At 41.9% G+C, this 22,618-nt stretch overlaps 1 protein-coding gene across 3 annotated transcripts in view; it reads right to left on the bottom strand.

Annotated features, from left to right (window-relative positions):
• Positions 1–8,865: 8,865 nt before the first annotated feature.
• Positions 8,866–22,618, bottom strand: part of GABPB1 (GA binding protein transcription factor subunit beta 1) — a 61,462-nt gene continuing 47,709 nt past the window's right edge. For 2 of the 3 annotated variants that reach the window (XM_089685696.1, XM_089685697.1), the window contains 2 exons: positions 17,279–17,335; positions 8,866–10,578 (listed from right to left, as the gene is read on the bottom strand). In XM_089685696.1, the coding sequence (XP_089541822.1) occupies positions 10,426–10,578; positions 17,279–17,335 (210 nt within the window). In that variant the 3' untranslated portion in view covers positions 8,866–10,425. The remainder of the gene's footprint in view (positions 10,579–17,278; positions 17,336–22,618) is intronic. The other variant, XM_089685698.1, reaches the window with a different exon arrangement.

Raw genomic sequence — 22,618 nt, 5'->3', positions numbered from 1 at the left:
ATTTGATGGGAGGGTGACACCATGATGGTCACCGTCAATCCCTCAGGACCTACTCAGCCGTCCGTAAAACACTGCGGCCAAAGGCAGAATCCTCTGCGGCTCTGACATTGTAGAACTTTGTAGAACCTTGTGAATGTGTAAACCAAAGACCATGTAGCAGCCTTGCAAACCTGAGCCACTGATGCCTGATGGCAGATTGCTCAAGATGCCTCCACACTCCTGGTGGAGTGTGCCTTCATCCGAAAGGGTGGAACTTTATCTTTAAAAGGCTTGAATGATCAATTGGCAGATCGAATGAGAAATAGTCGCATTGGATGCTGCCTGCCCCTGCTCCTAGGCCCCTCCGGCAACACAAATAGAGCATTTGACCTCCTGACCTGTGCTGTTGCCTTCAAGAAGATCCTTACAGCTTGAACCACATCTAAGGTATGCAGAGATCTCTCTCTTGCTGACTGAGGCCTAGGAAAGAATGAAGGCAGAACTATGTCCTGACTGAGATGAAAACTAGAATCCACCTTTGGTAAAAGGCATGGATGAGGTCCCAACACCACCCTATCATGATGCAAAATCAGAAATGGTTCTCTGCAAGATAGAACTACCAGCTCCGACACCCTTATTGCAGAAGTGATTTCCACTAGAAAAAACATCTTACGAGTCAACAGGACCAGTGGAATATCTCCAATAGGTTCAAAATGGTGGCTTTTGCAAAACCTCCAAAACCAAGCTCAGGTCCCAAGGACACAAAGACAACTTTACAGGAGGAGCCATACGCATCACTCCTGGTAAAAAAGTGCGGACCAAAGAGTGAGACGCAATGGACCTCTGGAAAAAAAAATAGCTAAATGCTGAAACCTGGCCCTTAATGGTGCCAACGGCCAAATTCTTCTGCAATCCCATTTGAAGAAATTACAGAATCCTGCCAATTCCATACTTTCATGGGTGCCATTTGTGAACCTCACATCAGGCAATGTAAGCCTTCCAGGTTCTGTAACAAATGTTCCTAGAAACTTCCTTTCTAGCAAACAACATGATGACAGAATCCAACACTCCCCTACCCTTAAGGATCTGGGTTTCAATAGTCACATTTAGCATCCATAAAGCTGGGTGCAATATAGGACCTTGAGACAATAGGTCTGGCTGATACGGCAGGGCCCATGGCCCGTCTACTGCCAATTTCACTATGTCCGCATACCAGGCCCTCCTGGGCCAGGCCAAAGCAATCAGAACCACTGGAATAGACTCCTACCAAATCCTGCGTGAGACAATGCAGCAGCTGGATTGGAGGAAAGGCATAAATCAGTGAGAACCGGTTCCAAGGAATCACTAAGGAGCCCTATCCCTGCTGCATGAGGTCCCTTACCCTGGACACAAAAAGACTGACCTTGTTGTTGAACCAGGATGCCAATAGATCTACAGTGGGGATCGAAAGTTTGGGCACCCCAGCTAAAAATTTGTATTAATGTGCATAAAGAAGCCAAGGAAAGATGGAAAAATCTCCAAAAGGCATCAAATTACAGATTAGACATTTTTATAATATGTCAACAAAAGTTAGATTTTATTTCCATCATTTACACTTTCAAAATAACAGAAAACAAAAAAATGGCGTCTGCAAAAGTTTGGGCACCCTGCAGAGGTAATATCTTGTACTGCCCCCTTTGGCAAGTATCACAGCTTGTAAACGCTTTTTGTAGTCAGCCAAGAGTCTTTCAATTCTTGTTTGAGGTATCTTTGCCCATTCTTCCTTACAAAAGTCTTCGTTCTTTGAGATTTCTGGGCTGTCTGTCACGCACTGCTCTTTTAAGGTCTATCCATAGATTTTCAATTATGTTGAGGTCAGGAGATTGTGAAGACCATGGCAAAACCTTCAGTTTACGCCTCTTGATGTAATCCCCCGTGGATTTTGAGGTGTGTTTAGGATCATTATCCATTTGTAGAAGCCATCCTCTCTTTAACTTCAGCTTTTTCACAGATGGCATCAAGTTACCATCCAAAATTTGCTGAAATTTTATTGAATCCATTTTTCCTTCTACTCGTGAGATGTTCCCTGTGCCACTGGCTGCAACACAACCCCAAAGCATGATTGATCCAACCCCATGCTTAACAGTTGGACAGAGGTTCTTTTCATTAAATTCTGTGCCCCTTCTTCTCCAAACGTACCTTTGCTCATTCCGGCCAAAAAGTTCAATTTTAACCTCATCGGTCCACAGAACTTGTTTACAAAATGCATCAGGCTTGTCTATATGTTCATTTGCAAAGTTCAAACGATGATTTTTGAGGTGAGGACGTAGAAGAGGTTTTCTTCTGATGACTCTTCCATGAAGACCATATTTGTACAAGTATCTCTTTATAGTGGAATAGTGTACCACAACTCCAGTGTCTGCCAGATCTTTCTGGAGGGATCGTGCAGTCAATCGTGGGTTTTGAATTGTTTTTCTCACAATCCTGCGAGCTGTTCTGTCTGATATTTTTCTTGGTCTTCCAGATCTTGCTTTAACTTCCACTGTTCCTGATGACTGCCATTTCTTAATTACATTCCGAACAGAGGATATTGACATCTGAAAACGCTTTGCTATCTTCTTATAGCCTTCTCCAGCTTTGTGAGCATCAACTATTTTCAGTTTCAGTTTTCTAGACAACTGCTTAGAAGAACCCATGGTGCTGATTGTTGGGGCAAGGTCAGATGAGTCTGGGCATTTAAAACCTTTGAGATTGACATAACCTGGTCTTCCCAGACGATGATTGAGAACAATCCATGACACTGGCAGGTCTCAGCTTTGCAAAGGGGGCAGTGCATGCTATAAATTCTGCAGGGTGCCCAAACTTTTGCAGACGCCATTTTATTTGTTTCCTGTTATTTTGAAAGTGTAAATGATGGAAATAAAATCTAACTTTTGTTGACATATAAGAATGTCTAATCTGTAATTTGATCCTTTTTGGAGATTTTTCCATCTTTCCTTGGCTTCTTTATGCACATTAATACAAATTTTTAGCTGGGGTGCCAAAACTTTCGATCCCCACTGTACATCTGGGCAACCCCATGCCTTGCAGATTTCCATGAAAACACGGAATGCAAAGCCCATTCCCCTGGAATCAACTGCTAGTGACTGAGATAATCCACCTGCCAATTTTGTGCACCTGGAATGAACACTGCTAACAGACGTGAAACATATCTCTCTACCCAGGTCAGAATGTAGTTCACCTCCTCCTGAGCACCTCGACTCCTGGTATCTCCCTGGTGGTTGATGTATGCGATTGCTGTGGCACTGTCGGACTGAATCCTTACAGCCAACCCTGAAGCCTGGATGTCCAATACTTCAGAGCCAGCCTCACTGCTCGAAGTTCCAGGACATTGATGGGAAGAACCCTTTCCCGTGGAAGCCATGTTCCTTGAACTGCAGCCTCCTCTAGAATGGCCCCACAAGCTGAAAGGCTGGCAATGGTGGTTACAAACTTCCACACCACTGGCCAAAAGGATTATTATTATACAGTATTTATAAAGCGCCAACAGTTCACTCAGCGCTGTACATTACAAAGGGGGACAGAACATGCAACAGTATAGTAACAATACAATGCGATACACGAGGGGTTCGAGGGCCCTGCTCTTTCAATCTTACAATCTAGGAGGGAGGGGATAGTGGTACAGGAGGAGATAGCTGTGGGGCATGGAGTGGTAGGAAGAGTGGAGGAGATTGGCAAATTAGCTGGGGGTGGGGTAGGCTTCCCTGAAGAGGTGGGTTTTCAGGGTGTGCCTAAAGGAGAGGAGAGTAGGTGATAGTCTTATGGATTGGGGCAGGACGTTCCAGAGGATGGGTGACACCCTGGAGAAATCCTGGAGGCATCTTCCTTTCTCCAAATTTAGAGACATCAACCATCAACTCAGGCTTTGCTGCACCTCTGGAAACAGATATGCAGTAATCCAGGGCCAGAATCTTTTTGTTTCAAACAGACAGAATGTACCTTTGCAGTGGTCTGGAGTGGAATTGAGCATAGGTAATAGCCTCAAATGAGGATATCATCTTCCCCAGCAACCTCATATAGAGGCAAATTGAAGGATACCTCTTTGCCTTCAGAATGCAAACCTTGTTCCTCACTGTACAACATTTCCCTGGAGGCAGAAATACCTTTGCCTGAACCAGGTCTAGGACTATCCCCACATACTCCAGGCTCTGCAGTGGTTCCAGGGTCAACTTCTTGAGGTTGAGCACCCAGCCCAGCTGTTCCTGGATCTGCATTGTAAGGACCTGCTTGAAATCTGGCTCTGACCGATTTCTGAGCAAGAGATCGTCTAGATAACCTGTGATCGATCCCCCCCCTGCCCGAGTTATGAGTAGCCCAACACCGGAGCAAGAATCTTTGAAAACTCTGGGAGCCATGGCCAGCCCAAATGGTAGTGCTATGAACTGGAAAATGCTGAGCCCTACTGCAAACTGCAGAAATCTTTGGTGAGGAATGAATATCGGTATATGCAGGTATGTGTTCTTGATGTCAATGCACGCTGAAAAATCTCCCTCTTGTAGGGAATACTGACTGAACCGATTCCATACGAAAGGATCAGACATTTAGGAACGGATTTAGTCCCTTGAGACCGAAAATGGGCCTTACATCATCATTTGGTTTTGGTGACTGTAAACAGGTTTGAATAAAACCCCTGAAATCTTTCATCCGCTGGAACCTCCATGATCACTCCCTGAGACAGTAGGCAATCGAGTGCCTGGAATAAAGCTCTTTTCTCTGGATTTATTAATACATTTGATCTTAGAAACAAGGAGAGGAATATACTCAAATTCTAGTCTGTACCCCAGAGAAATTGTGGAAATGGCCCATTTGTCTTGGATTAGAGCCCTCAATGCGGCCACAAAATTCAAGTCTTCACCCACCTGTACAAGTGGGGGCACTCCTTCATAAGGAGGTGGACCTTGGATCTGTCTTAGAGGATTTTTGCACCCAGGGCTTCCTTGGATTTTGATTGAGATCTACCTTTGGAGGCTGGGGATCTGTGTGTGGCAAGACGACTGCCTGGAAGATGAGGGCCCAGCAACCGAAGCCACTGACATCTTCAAAGAAGGGTGTTTGAATTTCCTCTTAGAGGGCAGAAGAGCACTCTTATCCCCTATACGTCAAAATCTAACCCAAACAGCCATTCCCTATGAAAGGGAAAACCTGCCAACAATTTTTTTGCATGGCAGTTCTACCATCCAGCTCTTCAGCCAAAAAACCCTGTGCATATGCACTGATAAGAGGGCCAAGCGAGAAATTTGCTGAATTGAGTCCTTAAGAGCATCAACCATGAAACACAAAGCACGCAGAACATCCTCCAAATCCTTAGCCGAGCATTTCCACTGCACTGGTGGTCCTCCAATCTGCTGCTTGACATGGTCAGAAAGACTCTGGCAAATGCCAATAGCTGCCACAGCTGGCTGTGCGGAAGAAGCTACCAGGGAGGAGGCCTTAAGGAGAGACTCTAGCTTCTGATCTGCTGGGTCCTTAAATCCCTGAATTATCCCTGATAATGTACAGGTTTTCAACAGCTGCATTTTCTACAGGCAACCCCCGTTTCTTAAACTTTTGTTCCATGGGGTAGAAAACTGGAAAGGCCTGAGTACTCTGAAGGCTTCAAAAAATCCCAGGGAAGAATAAGTAACCTCAAAGGTTTCTATCTGAGGTAGCCCGAATCCAGATCTTACCATCAGTGAGGTTCTGGAGTAAAAAGCTCTGAGACTGGGAGGCAGAGACCACCTGCTTCTCCTCAGGCTTGACTTCCTCAGACAGAAATTCTACTACCTGACCTTCCTCCAGCTCTTCCTCATCCTCAGGTTCCACCCATTGCTGCAGCAGGATTCTAGTAACAGGGATCTATCCTGCTTTTAGTCCCCTGAGAAACCGATGCAATCATCCCACCGATTTTATCTTCTAAATCCGCTAAGGCTGAAGCAAGATCCTCCTTTGTTACATATGCTGAGGCAGAAGCCCCAGTAACAACCATAACGCCAAATAGACACAGCAGCTCAGACTGCCCAGTCGCTTCTAGCCCATCAGGAGAGGATATTACAGCGGACCTTTGGCTAGGTTCCTCAGGTGCTTGTGGTGGTACATTAATGCCCTTTCCTGCAGCACCTCCCCCACTCCACTTTCTGGAAGACATGAATTCAGATAGTGCAAACCTGTGCACTTCCACTAGTAAACACAGATCTCAAGATACAGCTATGCAAGTAGTGTACTGAAGTAAAAACGCTCAATGCAAATGCTGCCTTATGAGCCACCTAGGGCAGCTCCTGACTGACTAGTTCACGCTTCCCCCTCAGGGGAGTATTCAGGTGCTCCCACAAAATAGCCTGCTGTGTCCCAGCCACAGATTCCCCAGCAGCAGCCCACGTGTGTCCTGGCCTCCAGATAGACAAATATGGCCGACTTCTGTTCCCCTCCACTACTGTGCGTGTGTCAGCTATACTCCCTCTAGTGGCCAAAAACAGAAGAGCAAGCACATCTCTGGAGCAATTGCAAGCACTCCCCCGGTGGAAACTTAGTCACACCTCTCCTTTTCCCTCCAGTTTAGAGCTTTGTTTCTCTTTACAGCGAGAAAAAAAGGAGATATGTTACTGGTCCCGCCTCAGGTCCCTGACTTCATCAGGCACTAACCTTCACCAATCACGTTGGGCATTGTCATACAAACCTTCAAGGACCATGCTGAGGGGTCACTGCCTTGAACCCGTATAGCACCCTACTGGAAGCGCATTGGTCAGATTTAAAACTGCACAGGATTCCATTTGTGCAGGGCCCAATGCCGTAAGGCTGCATTACAGGTAAAACCTCGACGATTCTTCTCTTTATCCAGTGAGGCTCGAGTACCATCCATTTTGGCTCACAGCTTTCCGAATGGATCCGATTAAAGTCCTTGATTCTCTAATGGAACCGTTCTGGACTTTCAGGTATGCTCCAAGAGCACAGCAACATTTTCAGTGACCATCTACCTTATAGACACTGGCAAAAAAAACTGAAGTACATCCTGTATAGGAGGGGGTTATATAGGGGAGGACCTCCTCTCTGATTGGTCAGCCAGTGTCCATTCACCTATAGGTGACCTATAACCTACATAGTCATGAATAGCCTGCTCTGTGTGCCGTAATGTACGATAAAGAAATGCAGGACAATCAGTTAATTGGTTTTATTACCACTCTCTCTCTACATCTACTGCACCCTGTAGTATGAGAGGGGAAATTTAATGCAACAAGGATCTGAAGTCCATCACAAATACACAGAAGTAAAACCCAAAACGGGGTATCTGGTATAATAGGTCCCCTACCATCTTTTCATAACTCTTGGGGATTTCAGAGGTAAGAAGCTCAGTGGCACAGCTCATGACTTTGTTCCTGCCAAACTCTGGGTGGTCCTACTCTTCCTGCTGCAAATACCATCCTTGCAGAGACCCCTGCTTGAGTACAGACTTGGGGGCTTAAGTATGGAGTTTCCAAAACCTATTAGTAATGGATTGTTTAGCACTCTACTAAAATTTAAATTTCCATTCTCTATCAGGTATTTTATAAAAGGTAAGTTGGTTGAACTTTGTGACTTCAACTATTAAAAGCAAATATATTGCAGCTTATCAATTCTTAGACAAGATGGCTGTATTAAAGCAGTAGTAACCTCCGCTGGGATACTTATACCTACAGGTAAGCGTAAAAATGTTACCTGTAGGTTTATGTAAGAAGGAATTTCCCCTAAACCTGCACCGTTCAGATTTCTCAGTGTTGCTCCAGCCAGTGATGTCACTGGCGCATGTGCCCTGAAGGAATGGCATACCCGTGCTGGTCCTGCAGAACTGTGCTGTGACATCATAGCGGCTTGGCCATTCAACCGGCCACAGCCCACAAAGCTGGAAAGGAAGACTGTGAAGATGAAAACCTTTGCAGCAGTGACTGGGCATCGCTGGAGGGCTTTGTTTTAAGGCAAATATTTCATAATGTGCGAGTATGCTCTTAACTTGCAGAGTTCTTTTTTTGTTTTTGTTTTTTGTTTTTTAAAGTACATGAGTTTACTACCACTTTAATTTTTTTTTTTACGCTTTCCTTTATTTTCATCTGGTAATCTGAACAAGCTGATCTGCAGATGTAGCAGCTAGAGGGATGAGACAGATGGAAAAGAGCCTAAAACAAAACAAATACAGTCACATCTAATGAATGGCAATAGTACCATTTAAGTACATCTCAAGCCAAAACATTTTGAACAGCGTATAGTATTTTTTTAATTTTTTTTTTTTTTTTTGCCATGTGTTCCACTGGGGAGATTTCCCTTCACTTTAAGTCCTGTAGACACAACAGGAAGTGAAAAGAAGTCTCTTAAGGGAATGTATATCCCCTTAATCAACTGTCACTATTGAGAGATTTCACTTTTATTCCGGCTCTGGCAAGAACTCAAAATTTGGGATTTTCCCTTACTTTTAGTCCTGATATGGACTGTAAAGCTCACTAATAGAGACACAAACAGCCATAAAATTATGACCGGGTTACAACTTATAAAACTTTATTCAAGAATTATATCTATCAAGAGCAAGTGCTGGAGGCGGTTTCTGCACGATGATGGAAACCACTACCACAATAAAAGCACACTGAGTGATTTTACTTATCTTGAATTATTTATTTAAAATTAATTTGTAAAAAGAGAATATGTGGGCTGCCACTTCTAACCTCTGCTTCCAAAAATAAATGCCTGACTTCCATGCCAATCAATGGTTTTAGTACTTTGAGTCTTCATTCTGACACAAGTATCCAATACGCTAGGATTTCACTTGCTGTATACTTATTCATCATCAGTGACTGAAAGAACTGAAACCACAAAATTGCCAGGTAACAAGGATTGTAAGAGCCCAGCTGTCATAAGTAGGTTTCCTTTATTGTAAAATGCACAGACGATCATCAACTCTGCCTCTGCTTTGGTTTTTAAGGTACTGGTGTAAAAACAGTCACAAGCACACAGCGAGCAACACATGAGAATCCCTTTATACTGGAGTTCTTTAATAATTCTCTTAGACATAAAGACAACTGGTCTATAAACCACTGAATGGTGGATTTCTGTAAACAATTATATATAAAACACCTTAATTATTTTATGCAAAATAGTGGCAGATCTCTGAATTTCCTGAGAGATATTACCTTTTTACATATTTGGTCTATTTATGCATACAACAGACACCCCGTACTTCATACATGAGTGTTCACCTGCCCAAGAGACAGCCTGCTGTACCATGCGAGAATGATCTGTTCCATGTTTCTTAATAGCAAAACGTTAGGGCATGTTTTTCTGATGTTATGCAAATCGCAAAATAAGAATAGAACAATCCAGAATATTGGGAAATAAAACCAATGATTCCACTTTTAAGTTTAACAGAAAGATAATTATATTGCATGGTTACAGTTCACTTCCTATTAAACAATATATTGGTTATTGGATTTGACACTCCAGTTTCTTGGAATGAAGTCTTGAAAATTTTGCAGGCTTGATAAAATATGGGTTGTAGTCTGTGCATAGAACAGATGTGCTATTGAATGAAAAAAAACAAAAAAAACTAAAAATACAAAAGAATGCATGACTAAAAACAAATACAATAGCAAAGCAAAGGTTCAACTTTCACGTCCATTTTTGTCAAAGGACTGCTGCTGTTATTGACAGAGTTAGGTATGGGGAGAAAAAAAAAAAAAAAAAAAAAAAAAAGGAGTACGCCATCAACAGCAAAACCTATACTGCTGTCAATTTTCCAAATATAGGTTATGCATGTAGTGAGAATCATCCATTATGAAAAACCAAAAACTTGATATGTGCAAAAGGAGGGAATACAAAAAAAAGAAAAGCCACATGCAGTATATGTACAAAAGTCTCTTTTAAAAAATATTTTAGCTTCATATACATGTAAGTCTACCTGCAGTTTTCAAATTTTAACATATAAAACATTTTGCTTAGTAGAAAAGAAAAATAAAACAAAAAGTTTCAAATAAAAAGGCAAAAAACAAAAAGCTGTACAAACATTTCCACAAGGAAATGGTAACCTTGAAGGCCTCGTTGATCTGTTTATAGAAAGCAATGCAGATCTTAGTATTTGTAGGCTATGTATGATGTAAAAGGGGTACATATGGACCCCTCTCTTAAACCTTACATCTTGCCATATTTACTCACAAAAGGGATCTCTGCATCCTTCCGGAAAAAAATCAGCATCAACTTCATTGCAGAAAACAAAAATATATATACAGTATTTCATTTAAATACTTTTCACAAGGATTGACCTTTTAAGACCAGCATTGTATAATACAGGTTCTTTTTAAAGATCAGTTCTCTTGCAGAACACTTCTTATTTGGATGTCCACTTGCGGCATGTTACAGTACACAGGTCTGCATTATCATTTGGGGGGGTATATTTAAGTCTGCTCAACATGGCATTTAAGCCACTTCTTTATTAGTCTGCAGCCTGGTCATAGCTTCCAATTTTTGTCTGTATGCCTCTGCCTCTTGTTCTTTTTTAAGAAGCTGCTGGCGATATTTCTGGGCTTCTCGGTTGGCCTCATCAAGTTGCTTCTGAAGAGATTCTCTTTCCTGCAAATAAATTAAAGAGTGTTTTTACAGCAATACAACAAATGGTCAGCCCATAACTTCCAAACTACAGCTAAAGCATTGGTAAAGTGGATCTGTCAACAGCACACAGAGCCTGAAGAGAACCACTTGCCCTCCGGAAGATTCACACCCCCCCCCCCCCCCTCCTCCTTCATGACCAGACCATTTTTTGCTACACAGCGCTGCATTAACTTTGGGGGGGTGAAATGACACACGTTTCAAATCAAATGGAGTTGTCTTTTGGTGGTATTTGATCACCTCTGTGTTTTTTTTGGGGGGGGGGGGGGGGGGGGGCGAGAGATTCCAGTATATAAACACAAACCAATAATATAAAGCAGAATACATATTGTCCTAAATTTATTAAAGTGTTTTTTTTGTTTGTTTTACTGGATATGTTTTATAGCAAAAAGTTTAAATTTTTTATAAAACATAGCCACTTAAACAAAGAAATCCCAATAAGCGTATATTAGTTTGCGCAAAAGACAGTGTACAAACTATGGTATATATACTGGAATTGTTTTTTGTTTTTTTAATACTAGTAATGGTGGCCATCAGCGACTTATAGCAGGACTGCGATATTGAGGCAGACAGTCTGACACTTAAACATCTAGGGCGATCAAACCAGTGCCCAACCAGTGTTTTTGTGTACACAGTGTGGTGATTTTACTAGTCAATCTGCTAGATTTTTTTCTCTTTAGTAGGGAAAGAAATTCCAGGAGATCGCTGCTGACAGGACACAGCTCTGCTTTGTTTACATAGGTGCTGGCACCTATTGATCAGTTTCTGCTGTGACTAATCACAGCAGAAGGGGCGCACCCTCTACATTAGGAAGTGCAAAATTTTATATATATATATATATATATATATATATATATATATATATATACGCGCATGTATGTGTATATAATGTGTGATTCTGCACAGAAGAGCCACCCTGTAGCAGAATAACGGCTATAGGGTGGTCGGCAAACTGTTAAAAAACAAAAAGTGAATAATGGCCTTATCAAAAATGAACAGTTAAGATCTGCTACAATTCTCCACAAATCTATGCCTCTATACAATATTTCCAGTGTCAGCTAGAAAAAGAAAGCAGGTGCACCAAATTTGTGTGTGCGAAATGTCTTGGTCATAATGGCAACAGATCCACTTTCCAATAAAGAATAATATGCATCAAATACACAGAAATTAGGCTTCTCTGGCAAATGGAAAAAAAACAAAAAAGAAATATGCAAGGAGGTAAAGAATAAATATGCAGAAATCCAGGAAATGCAATCAGAGTGTTTACTGGAAGTATCTGCATGTCCCTCATGTCTCAGAGTGTACAGAAAGCACTGCTCTATTATGAATATACCAGCCAAGCAAGAGTATCTGAACACAGCTGTCCTTGCCTTCCTGAGGATTTACTCCCCTTCCTGACCAGGCCATTTTTTGCATTGCGGGCAATGCATTACTTTAACTGACAATTGCGCAGTCGTACAACGCTGCATCCAAATTAAATTTACGTCCTTTTTTTCCCCCTCTTTTGGTGGTATTTGATCACCTCTGTGTTTATATTTTGCGCTATAGAATATAAAATTTCAAAAAAATTTTGAGAAAAAACAATTTTGAGAAAAAAGCCCCCAAAAAACTATATTTTGACTTTTTTGCCATTAAACATGTCCAGTAAATTACAAAAAAAGTCTAAATTTCGTCATAAATTTAGGCTAAAGTGTATTCTGCGCAGGGGCAGACTGACCATTTGGAAACTCGGACACTGCCCGAGGTCAGTAGGGGGCCCCATGAGATGCCCCTGGTACCTTTTTCATAGGCTTTTTTGAGTTTAGGCAAGGACACAGGGGCCCCATGATCCCCTATTGCCTGGGGGCCCCATGAGTTGTCATTCTGCATCTGATTCTGCAACATGTCTTTGCTAAACAAAAAAAATCCCAATATGTGTAAATGAATTGGTTTACGTGAAAGTTGTAGATATTACAAATGGCGGTATAGATACTGGGATTTTTTTTTCCCTTACTAGTAATGGCGGCGATCAGCGACCTTTAGCGGGACTGCGGTGGACAATCTGACACTGGGGGGAACTAACTTGGTGTCACTGACATCCCCAGTGACACCAATACAGTGATCAGTGCTAAAATAAAAAAAATAAAAAAACAGACACTGTACTAAGGACACTGGGCAGGAAGAGGTTAACATGAGGTGATCAAAGGGTTAACTATATGTAGGGAGTGTTTTACTCAGGAGCGGGAGGTGTGTGCCTCACTGTAAGCATACTGATCGGAATGGCTGTGCTGTGCACAGCCATCCCGAGCAGTGTGCCTGAGCTGACAGGGAGGAAGGCTGTTTGTAAACAAAACAACCTTCCTCCCTGGAGATGTTCGGTAATCACCAGGCGCTGGCGTGTAATAATGGTGCGGGTAAGGCTCACGCTCATGCCCCCTGCCTGGAAATGCAAAATCACATGCATATATATATATATATATATATATACACACGTGATTTTGCCGACCCATGCCACCCTGTAGCAGTATTTCTGCTATAGGGCGGTCGGGAAGCGGTTAAAGGATGTTGAGATCTCTATACAAAGCTGTTGGACTAGGCACAAAACTACACATTAAATGCAGCACACCAGGCAACCATTCCCTAACCTAGCATGCAGACACAAATTGAAACCTATGTCCAAACTGCTGACTGATAAAGATATGGCTTGAATGCCATTGTTCGACATATAAATTTTCCCACAAAATGACGTCTGGCTAAAACTCCAATAGAAAATATTTAGCAGTATTAGTAAATTGGGTCAAAAGACACTAGTAATGACAGGTACTGGCCTGTATGATCAGTCATCTGACCACACAAACAAACCTCTATGAAGAGTCATGAGATCCCTTTGATCACCTGAGAAGTCAGGGATATCTTTTCCAAATTTAGCCACATGTACAGTAGTGCTCAAAAGTGTGCATACCCTGGCAGAAATGGAACAATTTTGACATGGATATTGCAAATATGACAGATCATGCAAAAAAAAAAAGTCTTTTATTAAAGAATAGTGATCAGAAATCACCCAAATGGCCCTGGTAAAAAGTTTCCATCCCCTGGAATGTTTGGCCTTGGTACAGACACACGGGTCAAAATGGCAATTAAAAGGTTAATTTCCCACATCTGTGGTTTTTTAAAATTGCAAATAGTGTCTGTGTATAAATAGTCAATGAGTTTGTTAGCTCTCTCACGTGGATGCACTGAGCAGGCTAGATACCGAGCCCAATTCAAAGCCTTGAATACGCCAGTCAGTACTGGTCAATTGCTTAATTGAAAAATTCGGAAATCTCTTGATACCACGCTATGGTCAGGTAGACCAAGAAAGACTGCAGCCACAACTGCCAGAAGAATTGTTCATGATACAAGGAAAAAAAAACAGATATTCTCAATAGAAATACAGGCTACTCTGGGAAAAAAGCATATTGTAACTGGGCTTTTTTGTGGCTTTGTCACAGTAAAGGCTTGTTTCTGGCAACTAGACATTTGTGCTCCTTGTAACAACCACACTGCCTGACAAAACACTGAAAAGCCTCACAGCTTCTGGCACACTGTAAACTGGAGTGACAACAACAAAAATAGAGCTTTATGGTCACAATCATAAGCACCATATTTGCAGAGGGGTCAACAAGGCCTTTAACAAGAATACCATCCCCACTGCGAAGTATGGTGGTGGCTCACTGAGGGTTTTTTTTTTTGTCAGGGGGGAGCTCTAAAGGCACAGGCAAATCATGTGAACATTGATGGCAAGATGAATGCAACAGGTTATCAGAGAATACTGGTAGACAATTTGAATTCTTCTACACAAAAGCTGAGCATGGGATAGTATTGGACTTTCTAGCAGGACAATGACCCTAAGCACAAGGCCAAATTGACCCTTCAGTGGTTACAGCAGAAAAAGGTGAAGGTTCTGAAGTGGCCATCACAGTGTCCTGATAATCATCGAGTCACTCTAGGGCAGTGGTCGGCAAGCCGCGGCTCGCGAGCCACATGCGGCTCTTTACGCACTTTAATGCGGCTCTTCTGTGTGCCCGGCGCCCGCTCCCCTCCCTCCTCTCGGGCGGCCGCCCCAAAAGTCAGGACTCTGCAGCTAGCCCAGCAATGGGCAAACTACGGCCTGGCGGACCTTTTAATCCGGCCCGCGGAGCGTGGCAAACATTGGCTGTCAGGATGTAGGCGGGGCAGCCAGGATGTAGGTGGGGCAGCGTGACGAACTCCTCTCCTCTCACAGTCCGCCCTGAAGACCGGAACGGCGCGGGAACACGGCGAAAGGAACGCGCGGAGCAAAGGTAAGTGAATTGACACAATATGGGGGATGAATTACTATATGGGGGATGAATTACTATATGGGGGATGAATTACTATGGGGGATGTATTACTATGGGGGATGTATTACTATATGGGGGATGTATTTTCAGTTTTAAAAATGTGGCTCTCAAAATAAAATTTCAATCGTGGTTTTGGCGAGATTTGGCTCAGTTGAAAAAAAAAGGTTGCCGACCACTGCTCTAGGGCGATTTCAAAATGTGTAGTTAATGTCAGACGGCCAAAGACTCTGCATGACCTGAAGGCATTTTGCCAAGACGAATGAGCAGCTATACCACCTGCAAGAATTCGAGGCCTCTTAACCACCTCCCATCCGGCCGTTGTATATAAACGGCCAGACGGTGGCAGTGCAGGGTCGGGTGGCCGTTTCTAAACGACCTCCCTGCCCCCTGCTTGTGCGTGCTCCCTAGGAGCGCACAGCACCATGATCTGTTGCCCGCTGTGTCCTCCGGACACAGTGGAAACCTGATTATCGTACAGGACCTCTCTGCGAGGTCCCGATCATGTGATCACTGACTGGCCAATCAGTGATCACATGCAGAGTAGTAAGCAAGATACCACTTCTGACATCATTGCTCACTACGTGTGAAATCTGTGAATGATCACAGAGGTCACATGGTACAAGGCCATTCATAACAGCCTTATACCATGTGACAAGCTGTGACCAATCACAGCTCACACAGTAGTTCTCAATGGCTGCAAGAATGCAGCCAGAGAGAAGGAGAAATGATTGCTTTTACAGCCTTTATGGGTGTAAAAGCAATCAGTGTAAAAAATAAAAAAAAAAAATCTTCATCACCCCCCACAAGTAGTACAGTGTCACTATGGTGACACTGTACTGCTAGGGTGATAGTATGTTAAAACAAAAACATAATATAATATACAAAAGAAAAAAAAAAGTTTAAAAATTATAATTTTTGGTTATAAACTAAATGGCCAAGATTTGATGAAATATTATTTATTTGCAAAATTTTATAAAGAATACACTTTTTTCAAAATTTTTTTACTTTTTCATTTACATAGCAAAAAAAATAAAAATCCCAGTGGTGAATAAATATCACCAAAATAAAGCTTTATCTGTTTCAAACAAATGCTAAAAATTCATATAGGTACAGTATTGCACGACCGCGCACTTGTCATTCAAAGCGTGATAGCGCTGAAAGCTGAAAATTGGCCTGGACAGGAAGGGGGTAAAAGTGTCCAGACTTGAAGTGGTTAAACAACGATTACAAAAGATTGCACGTGGTCATAAGAAATAAAAAATTTGTTCTGCCTGCTCACTCATGTTCTCTTTAAAAATGGTACATACTGTATATCAGCCTCTCAACCAGGGTGCCCAGGCACCCTGGGGTGCCTTGAGGTTTCTTCAGGGGTGCCTTGGCAAAATGTCTAAAAATTGCTCAAAACTTGTATACAAGTCAGAGGGTGGAAGAAGCCTGCCTTTTAGTTACACAAAGCCACAGGTTTTCATTGTGCACCATTATGACCTTCCAGCCACCGGCATCCTGACAACCAATAACATCAGTTGATAAGGAGGATGTCAGCTGCCTGTACAGCATCCTAGTCTGACCCTCCCCCGCCCCTCTCCATCAGTGCTGGGGTCACATTAGCTCGGTGATGGAAAAAAACTGAGGGAGAAGAGGAACACTGGAATACATTCTCAGTACCAGTGTGCAAACGTGTGTTTGCTTTGGAAGAATAAACCACCTCTAATGTTGGGTGTCCTACATGTGTGGATGCTGCTGCGCTATATAAAACTATTAAAATTGTTTTTCACATTTTAGAATGGGGTGTCCTTTTAAAATTATGGACAGTCTAGGAGGCACCCCATTTTAGAATTAGGTGTCTTAAGACTCTCCATAATTTTAAATGGGTGCCTCAGGACTGTCCATTATTTTAAAGGGTGCCTTGACTGAAAAAAGGTTGAGAAACACTGCTGTATATTACCAATTATCCAAGGGTATGCAAACTTTGGAGCACAACTAAGAAAACATAGTGGACATATTGATCAAAAGTAGCACAGGTCATTAATATAACAATTAAAGGAATTACTAAAGGGAAAGATTGAAGCCTAAATTGTGTAACAGCAGATACATCCACTAAGTACAGAAATAAATAAAAATGTGGGTGTCTTAACAGGCCGAGAAAATAAATAAATAACCACACAATTTTCATGCATTAAAAAGACAGTAGCAAAAACATGTTTTTACCAGCAGTAAAATGAAAACGCAAAACCCACACACAGCTCCAACAAAATGGAATAAAACCATTATTTGGGGAGTCTCTCAGAAACTTATAATAAAGTCTTAAGAATATATAGCAATACCTGAGAGAACTCTTGAGTATTCACAATATAGATTTCTGAACCAGAAGTTTCTGGAATCTAGCAGATCAAAGAGAAGTTAAAAGAAACAAAAGCAGTGTTTACAAAAAAAAAAAAATAAAATAAAAAAGCCTACAGAAGAAAAAGCAAGTCGCCATTATGAAATATAAAAATGTGTTCATCTTATTACTACTGTAATACTAATGGAATATTTGACAAAAACACAAGCACCAGCATACAAGGCAAGTGTCATCTGAGGCTAAAACCTGCACGGAAGATTAGGACATGTTATTTGAGGCATATGCAAACACTAATCTGTAATGTGCTAAATAATCCACAAGATTTAAAGACTATGCAGAGGTCACCTTACAAATATGCAGAAAATAAAATATATAACAAAAAAAAAAACCACACCAAAATCACAAAATAAAAATAATATATATATATATATATATATATATATATATATATATATATATATATATATATATATATATATATATATTAAAAAAAAACACACCACACACACACTAACTAAAGCTTAATAACCTCTTCATTATACAACAAGATGCATGAATTTTGTATTTTTCACATAATCTATAAGATAACTTGACCTGGCCCAAAATATTGATTATCAACTGTGTTTTAGCATCTAACTGTACCTAAATCCATTGTCCTGTGGTGCTTCCTTGGGTCTTCAACTACACGTGAGATCACAACTGCCATAACAGATTACACCCCAGCCTAGAGTTATCCACCTGTTAAATACTACGGCCTCTACAGCCCATTAACAGTCAATCATAGATGGTGAGAATCAGCAATACAAAAAGGAGCCCAAATCAAAATTTAGGATAAAAGGGCAACGCTTGTGTACAGCACAGGAATCAAAGGGGCTCCAAATAAATTTATTTAGAGACTAAAACCAATACTTATAAGGCAACATTAGGTGTCTGCACATCAGCATGGCTGCTACCTTAGGGCTGGTTCTCCCTTGACTAAATTTCTAACACTTACCAAATGCTCCTATAAGGTTAGCATGGGTATTAGACTGGTGTTTTGCAAGCACTAGAAAACTCATCAAAACGACACATAAGGCATTTTGGGAGCATTTCTAAGCATTTTACAAGCGTTAAAACTGCACCAACAACGCCTATAATAAACTGTAATGTAATTAACGTGCTGCAACTGCACTGCAAACAAACCGCAAACACCTGCCAGACTTGAAAGGGAGGCACTGAAAGGCTTCAAACTCCTCCAGACTTGACAGGAGACTTCAATTTTGAAGTGACACAATGCGAATGCTTCAGGTTTTGATAATGTGAACAGCAATGTGCGCTGTCCATAATATAATTTGATAGGTGTTTGAGGAGCGTTAACACCCCTCAAAACACCTGCTTTTAATGTGAATGAGACCTTAGAGAGACATTTAAAGCAACAAAGGTTCATTTATTTATTTTTTTAAATATTAAAATAACAAGCATGGTATACTTACCTGCTCTGTGCAATGGTTTTCCTCTTCTTCTCGGGTCCCCCTCTGGCACTCCAGGCTCCACCTCTTTAGCGGGTGGCCCCATGGAAAGTGTCTTTCCATGGGAGCACCTATGTGGGCTCACTCCCGAGCCACCCTGCCTGCGTCCATTGACACAAAGCGGCAGGCTCAGCATTTGGAGTCAATGGCTCCGGCTGCTATTAATCTACCCAGTGGGTATCCTGCAGCACAGACGGTTTTTCACCTTAATGCACTTTATGCACTTTAACGTTACCAACTATGTTCAGAATTTTAACTAACCAGTGCAGCTCTATTATAAAGATTTAGCTATAAGGTGTTATACACATTACCCCCTCAACCAAATACAAGAAACCTTCAGCAAATACCTGACCAGATTTACACTGTCAAATGTTTCTGTATTAGTAAGGCATTTAGCACCTAAGAACAGCTTGTATTGTTTGAAGAAAAGGCATTCTGTGAATTACGGTGGTGTCCAACAAGTGATCCCTATGGTCAGGGTGCAGCCTCTCCACACAAGATCCAGAAAATCATGATCACTGTACTAGGGCTGACTACTAGAGTGATGGTCAGCTTCCACAGTGATCCCTAAAGCATGATATACAGTGGGGCAAAAAAGTATTTAGTCAGCCACCAATTGTGCAAGTTCTCCCACTTAAAAAGATGAGAGAGGCCTGTAATTGGCATCATAGGTAGACCTCAACTATGAGAGACAAAATGAGAAAAAAAATCCAGACAATCACATTGGTTGATTAGGAAAGAATTTATTTGCAAATTATGGTGGAAAATAAGTATTTGGTCACCTACAAACAAGCAAGATTTCTGGCTCTCACAGACCTGTACCTTCTTCTTTTAGAGGCTCCTCTGTCCTGCACTCATTACCTGTATCAATGGAACCTGTTTGAACTTGTTATCAGTATAAAAGACACCTGTCCACAACCTCAAACAGTCACACTCCAAACTCCACTATGGTGAAGACTAAAGAGCTGTTGAAGGACACCAGAAACAAAATTGTAGACCTGCACCAGGCTGGGAAGACTGAATCTGCAATAGGCAAGCAGCTTGGTGTGAACAAATCAACTGTGGGAGCAATAATTAGAAAATGGAAGACATACAAGACCACTGATAATCTCCTTCGATCTGGGGCTCCACGCAAGATCTCACCCCGTGGGGTCAAAATGATCACAAGAACGGTGAGCAAAAATCCCAGGACCACATGGGGGGACCTAGTGAATGACCTGCAGAGAGCTGGGACCAACGTAACAAAGGCTACCATCAGTAACACACTACGCCGCCAGGGGCTCAGATCCTGCAGTGCCAGACGTGTCCCCCTGCTTAAGCCAGTACATGTCCGGGCCCGTCTGAAGTTTGCTAGAGAGCATTTGGATGATCCAGAAGAGGATTGGGAGAATGTCATATGGTCAGATGAAACCAAAATAGAACTGTTTGGTAGAAACACAACTCGTCGTGTTTGGAGGAGAGAGAATGCTGAGTTGCATCCAAAGAACACCATACCTACTGTGAAGCATGGGGGTGGCAACATCATGCTTTGGGGCTGTTTCTCCGCAAAAGGGACCAGGACGACTGATCCATGTACAGGACAGAATGAATGGGGCCATGTATGGTGAGATTTTGAGTGCAAACCTCCTTCCATCAGCAAGGGCATTGAAGATGAAACGTGGCTGGGTCTTCAAACATGACAATGATCCCAAACATACCGCCCGGGCAACGAAGGAGTGGCTTCGTAAGAAGCATTTCAAGGTCCTGGAGTGGCCTAGCCAGTCTCCAGATCTCAACGCCATAGAAACCTATGGAGGGAGTTGAAAGTCTGTGTTGCCCAGCGACAGCCCCAAAACATCACTGCTCTAGAGGAGATCTGCATGGAGGAATGGGCCAGCATACCAGCAACAGTGTGTGCCAACCTTGTGAAGATTTACAGGAAACATTTGACCTCTGTCATTGCCAACAAAGGATATATAACAAAGTATTGAGATGAACTTTTGATATTGACCAAATACTTATTTTCCACCATAATTTGCAAATAAATTCTTTCCAAATCAGCCAATGTGATTGTCTGTCTTGATTATTTTTTCTCATTTTGTCTCTCATAGTTGAGGTCTACCTATGATGCCAATTACAGGCCTCTCTCATCTTTTTAAGTGGGAGAACTTGCACAATTGGTGGCTGACTAAATACTTTTTTGCCCCACTGTATGCATACCTTCAATTGATCCTAGTTGAACTATTGTAACTATGCAATTAAGATTATAGCTGGAGTTCAGTTTTAAGTGAAAATCCTGTTATATCCTTGGATCCCTTACACATAGGAATGCAAAGCTCTGCAATGCCTATGCATTCATGGAACATGCTACATTAAATGCAGTGCAACCATTAATATTCAGTTATGAGAAGAGCTGCATCTAAACCTGCTAAGCACTGCACAGAGCATTTGTTGTATAGGTGAAGAGACAAAAAATAATTATGTAAAAGCCACTAAGAGTTTACACAAACACACACACACGTATGTTGATCAAGGCTTTTAAAGCAGACCTGAACTCATAAACATTTGTTATAGGTAGTTATGTTTTAGGGAACATTTAGAAATGTCATTTGTGTGTCTTAACAATACCCTGAAAAAAACTACTCTTGGAATTCTCTTCTGTGCCTACAGCCCCATGACTGAATATCTGCAGTATGAGATCTTAGACATTATTGCCCCAAAACAGCCACAATACAGTGTGTTATATACATGCCAAGTCAGCTTCCAGGAGACCATGGGCAATACTGGTGACTAGTCCTTTGCCTGTGTTTTTTTTTTTTTTTGGGGGGGGGGGGGGGGGGGGTTGGCACGGCTTCTAGAGTCAAGTACCAAATAATTTTTTTCCAGTTTTGCATAGAGTAGGAAAGGGTTAGAACCTGTGTCAGGTTTTTACTGCCATCTCAGGCACCATTAAGGAGATTTTCAACTTCCCCTGTCTTCCTGCAGACAACACTGTACCGGACAGGAAGGAAGGCCATACCTTCACCTCCAACATAGTCATACATTTGTTTTTTTTACCTATTCCTCTATAACAGAAAACTGCAGTAAATATCAATCATCTGTAAAACCCTGGAGTGTTTTTAGAGTAAACTTTTTATAACACCATGCATTGGCTCATGTATGAACTATTGTCCCCTCATTCTGTTGACAGAAGTGAAAGTTCAAAACATTTTCTCCACTTTCTTGGGATAGAGGTGCAGCTTTCTGTATGTGTTGCAACAAACAGGGGTGGTATGTAACCTAGTTTGAATGGGTAGGGCTTTATGTCAGAGGGACTCCGGCACATACAGTAAAGGTCACTCAACACTGTGTAATGAAAATCTACAGCAGCTCCCAGCTGCCAAAAAAAGCTGTCCAGTGATACGGTCATGAATAATGTATTAGAAGATACAGTATATTATACATTCACTGGCCACTTTATTAGGTACACCTGTTCAATTGCTTGGTAACACAAATTGCTAATCACCAAATCACATGGCAGCAACTCAATGGATTTAGGTATCTAGAAGCAGTGAAGACGACTTGCTGAAGTTCAGAGTATCAAAATGGGGAAGAAAGGGGATTTAAGTGACTTTGAATGTGGCATGGTTGTTGGTGCCAGATGGGCTGGTCTGAGTATTTAAAAACTGATCTAGTGGGCTCTTCACACACAACCATATCTAGGGTTTACAGAGAATGGTCCGAAAAAAAGAAAATACCCAGTGAGCGGCAGTTGTGTGGACGAAAATGCCTTGTTGTTGTCAGAGGTCAGAGGAGAATGGGCAGACTGGTTTGAGATGATGGAAACTTTTCTCAGA

Source organism: Staurois parvus, unplaced genomic scaffold, assembly GCF_062004578.1.
Source record: "Staurois parvus isolate SC_StPar_1 unplaced genomic scaffold, SC_StPar_1.0 ptg000381l, whole genome shotgun sequence".
Taxonomy (NCBI): Eukaryota; Metazoa; Chordata; class Amphibia; order Anura; family Ranidae; genus Staurois; species Staurois parvus.
This window is presented reverse-complemented; position numbering and strand designations above follow the sequence as displayed.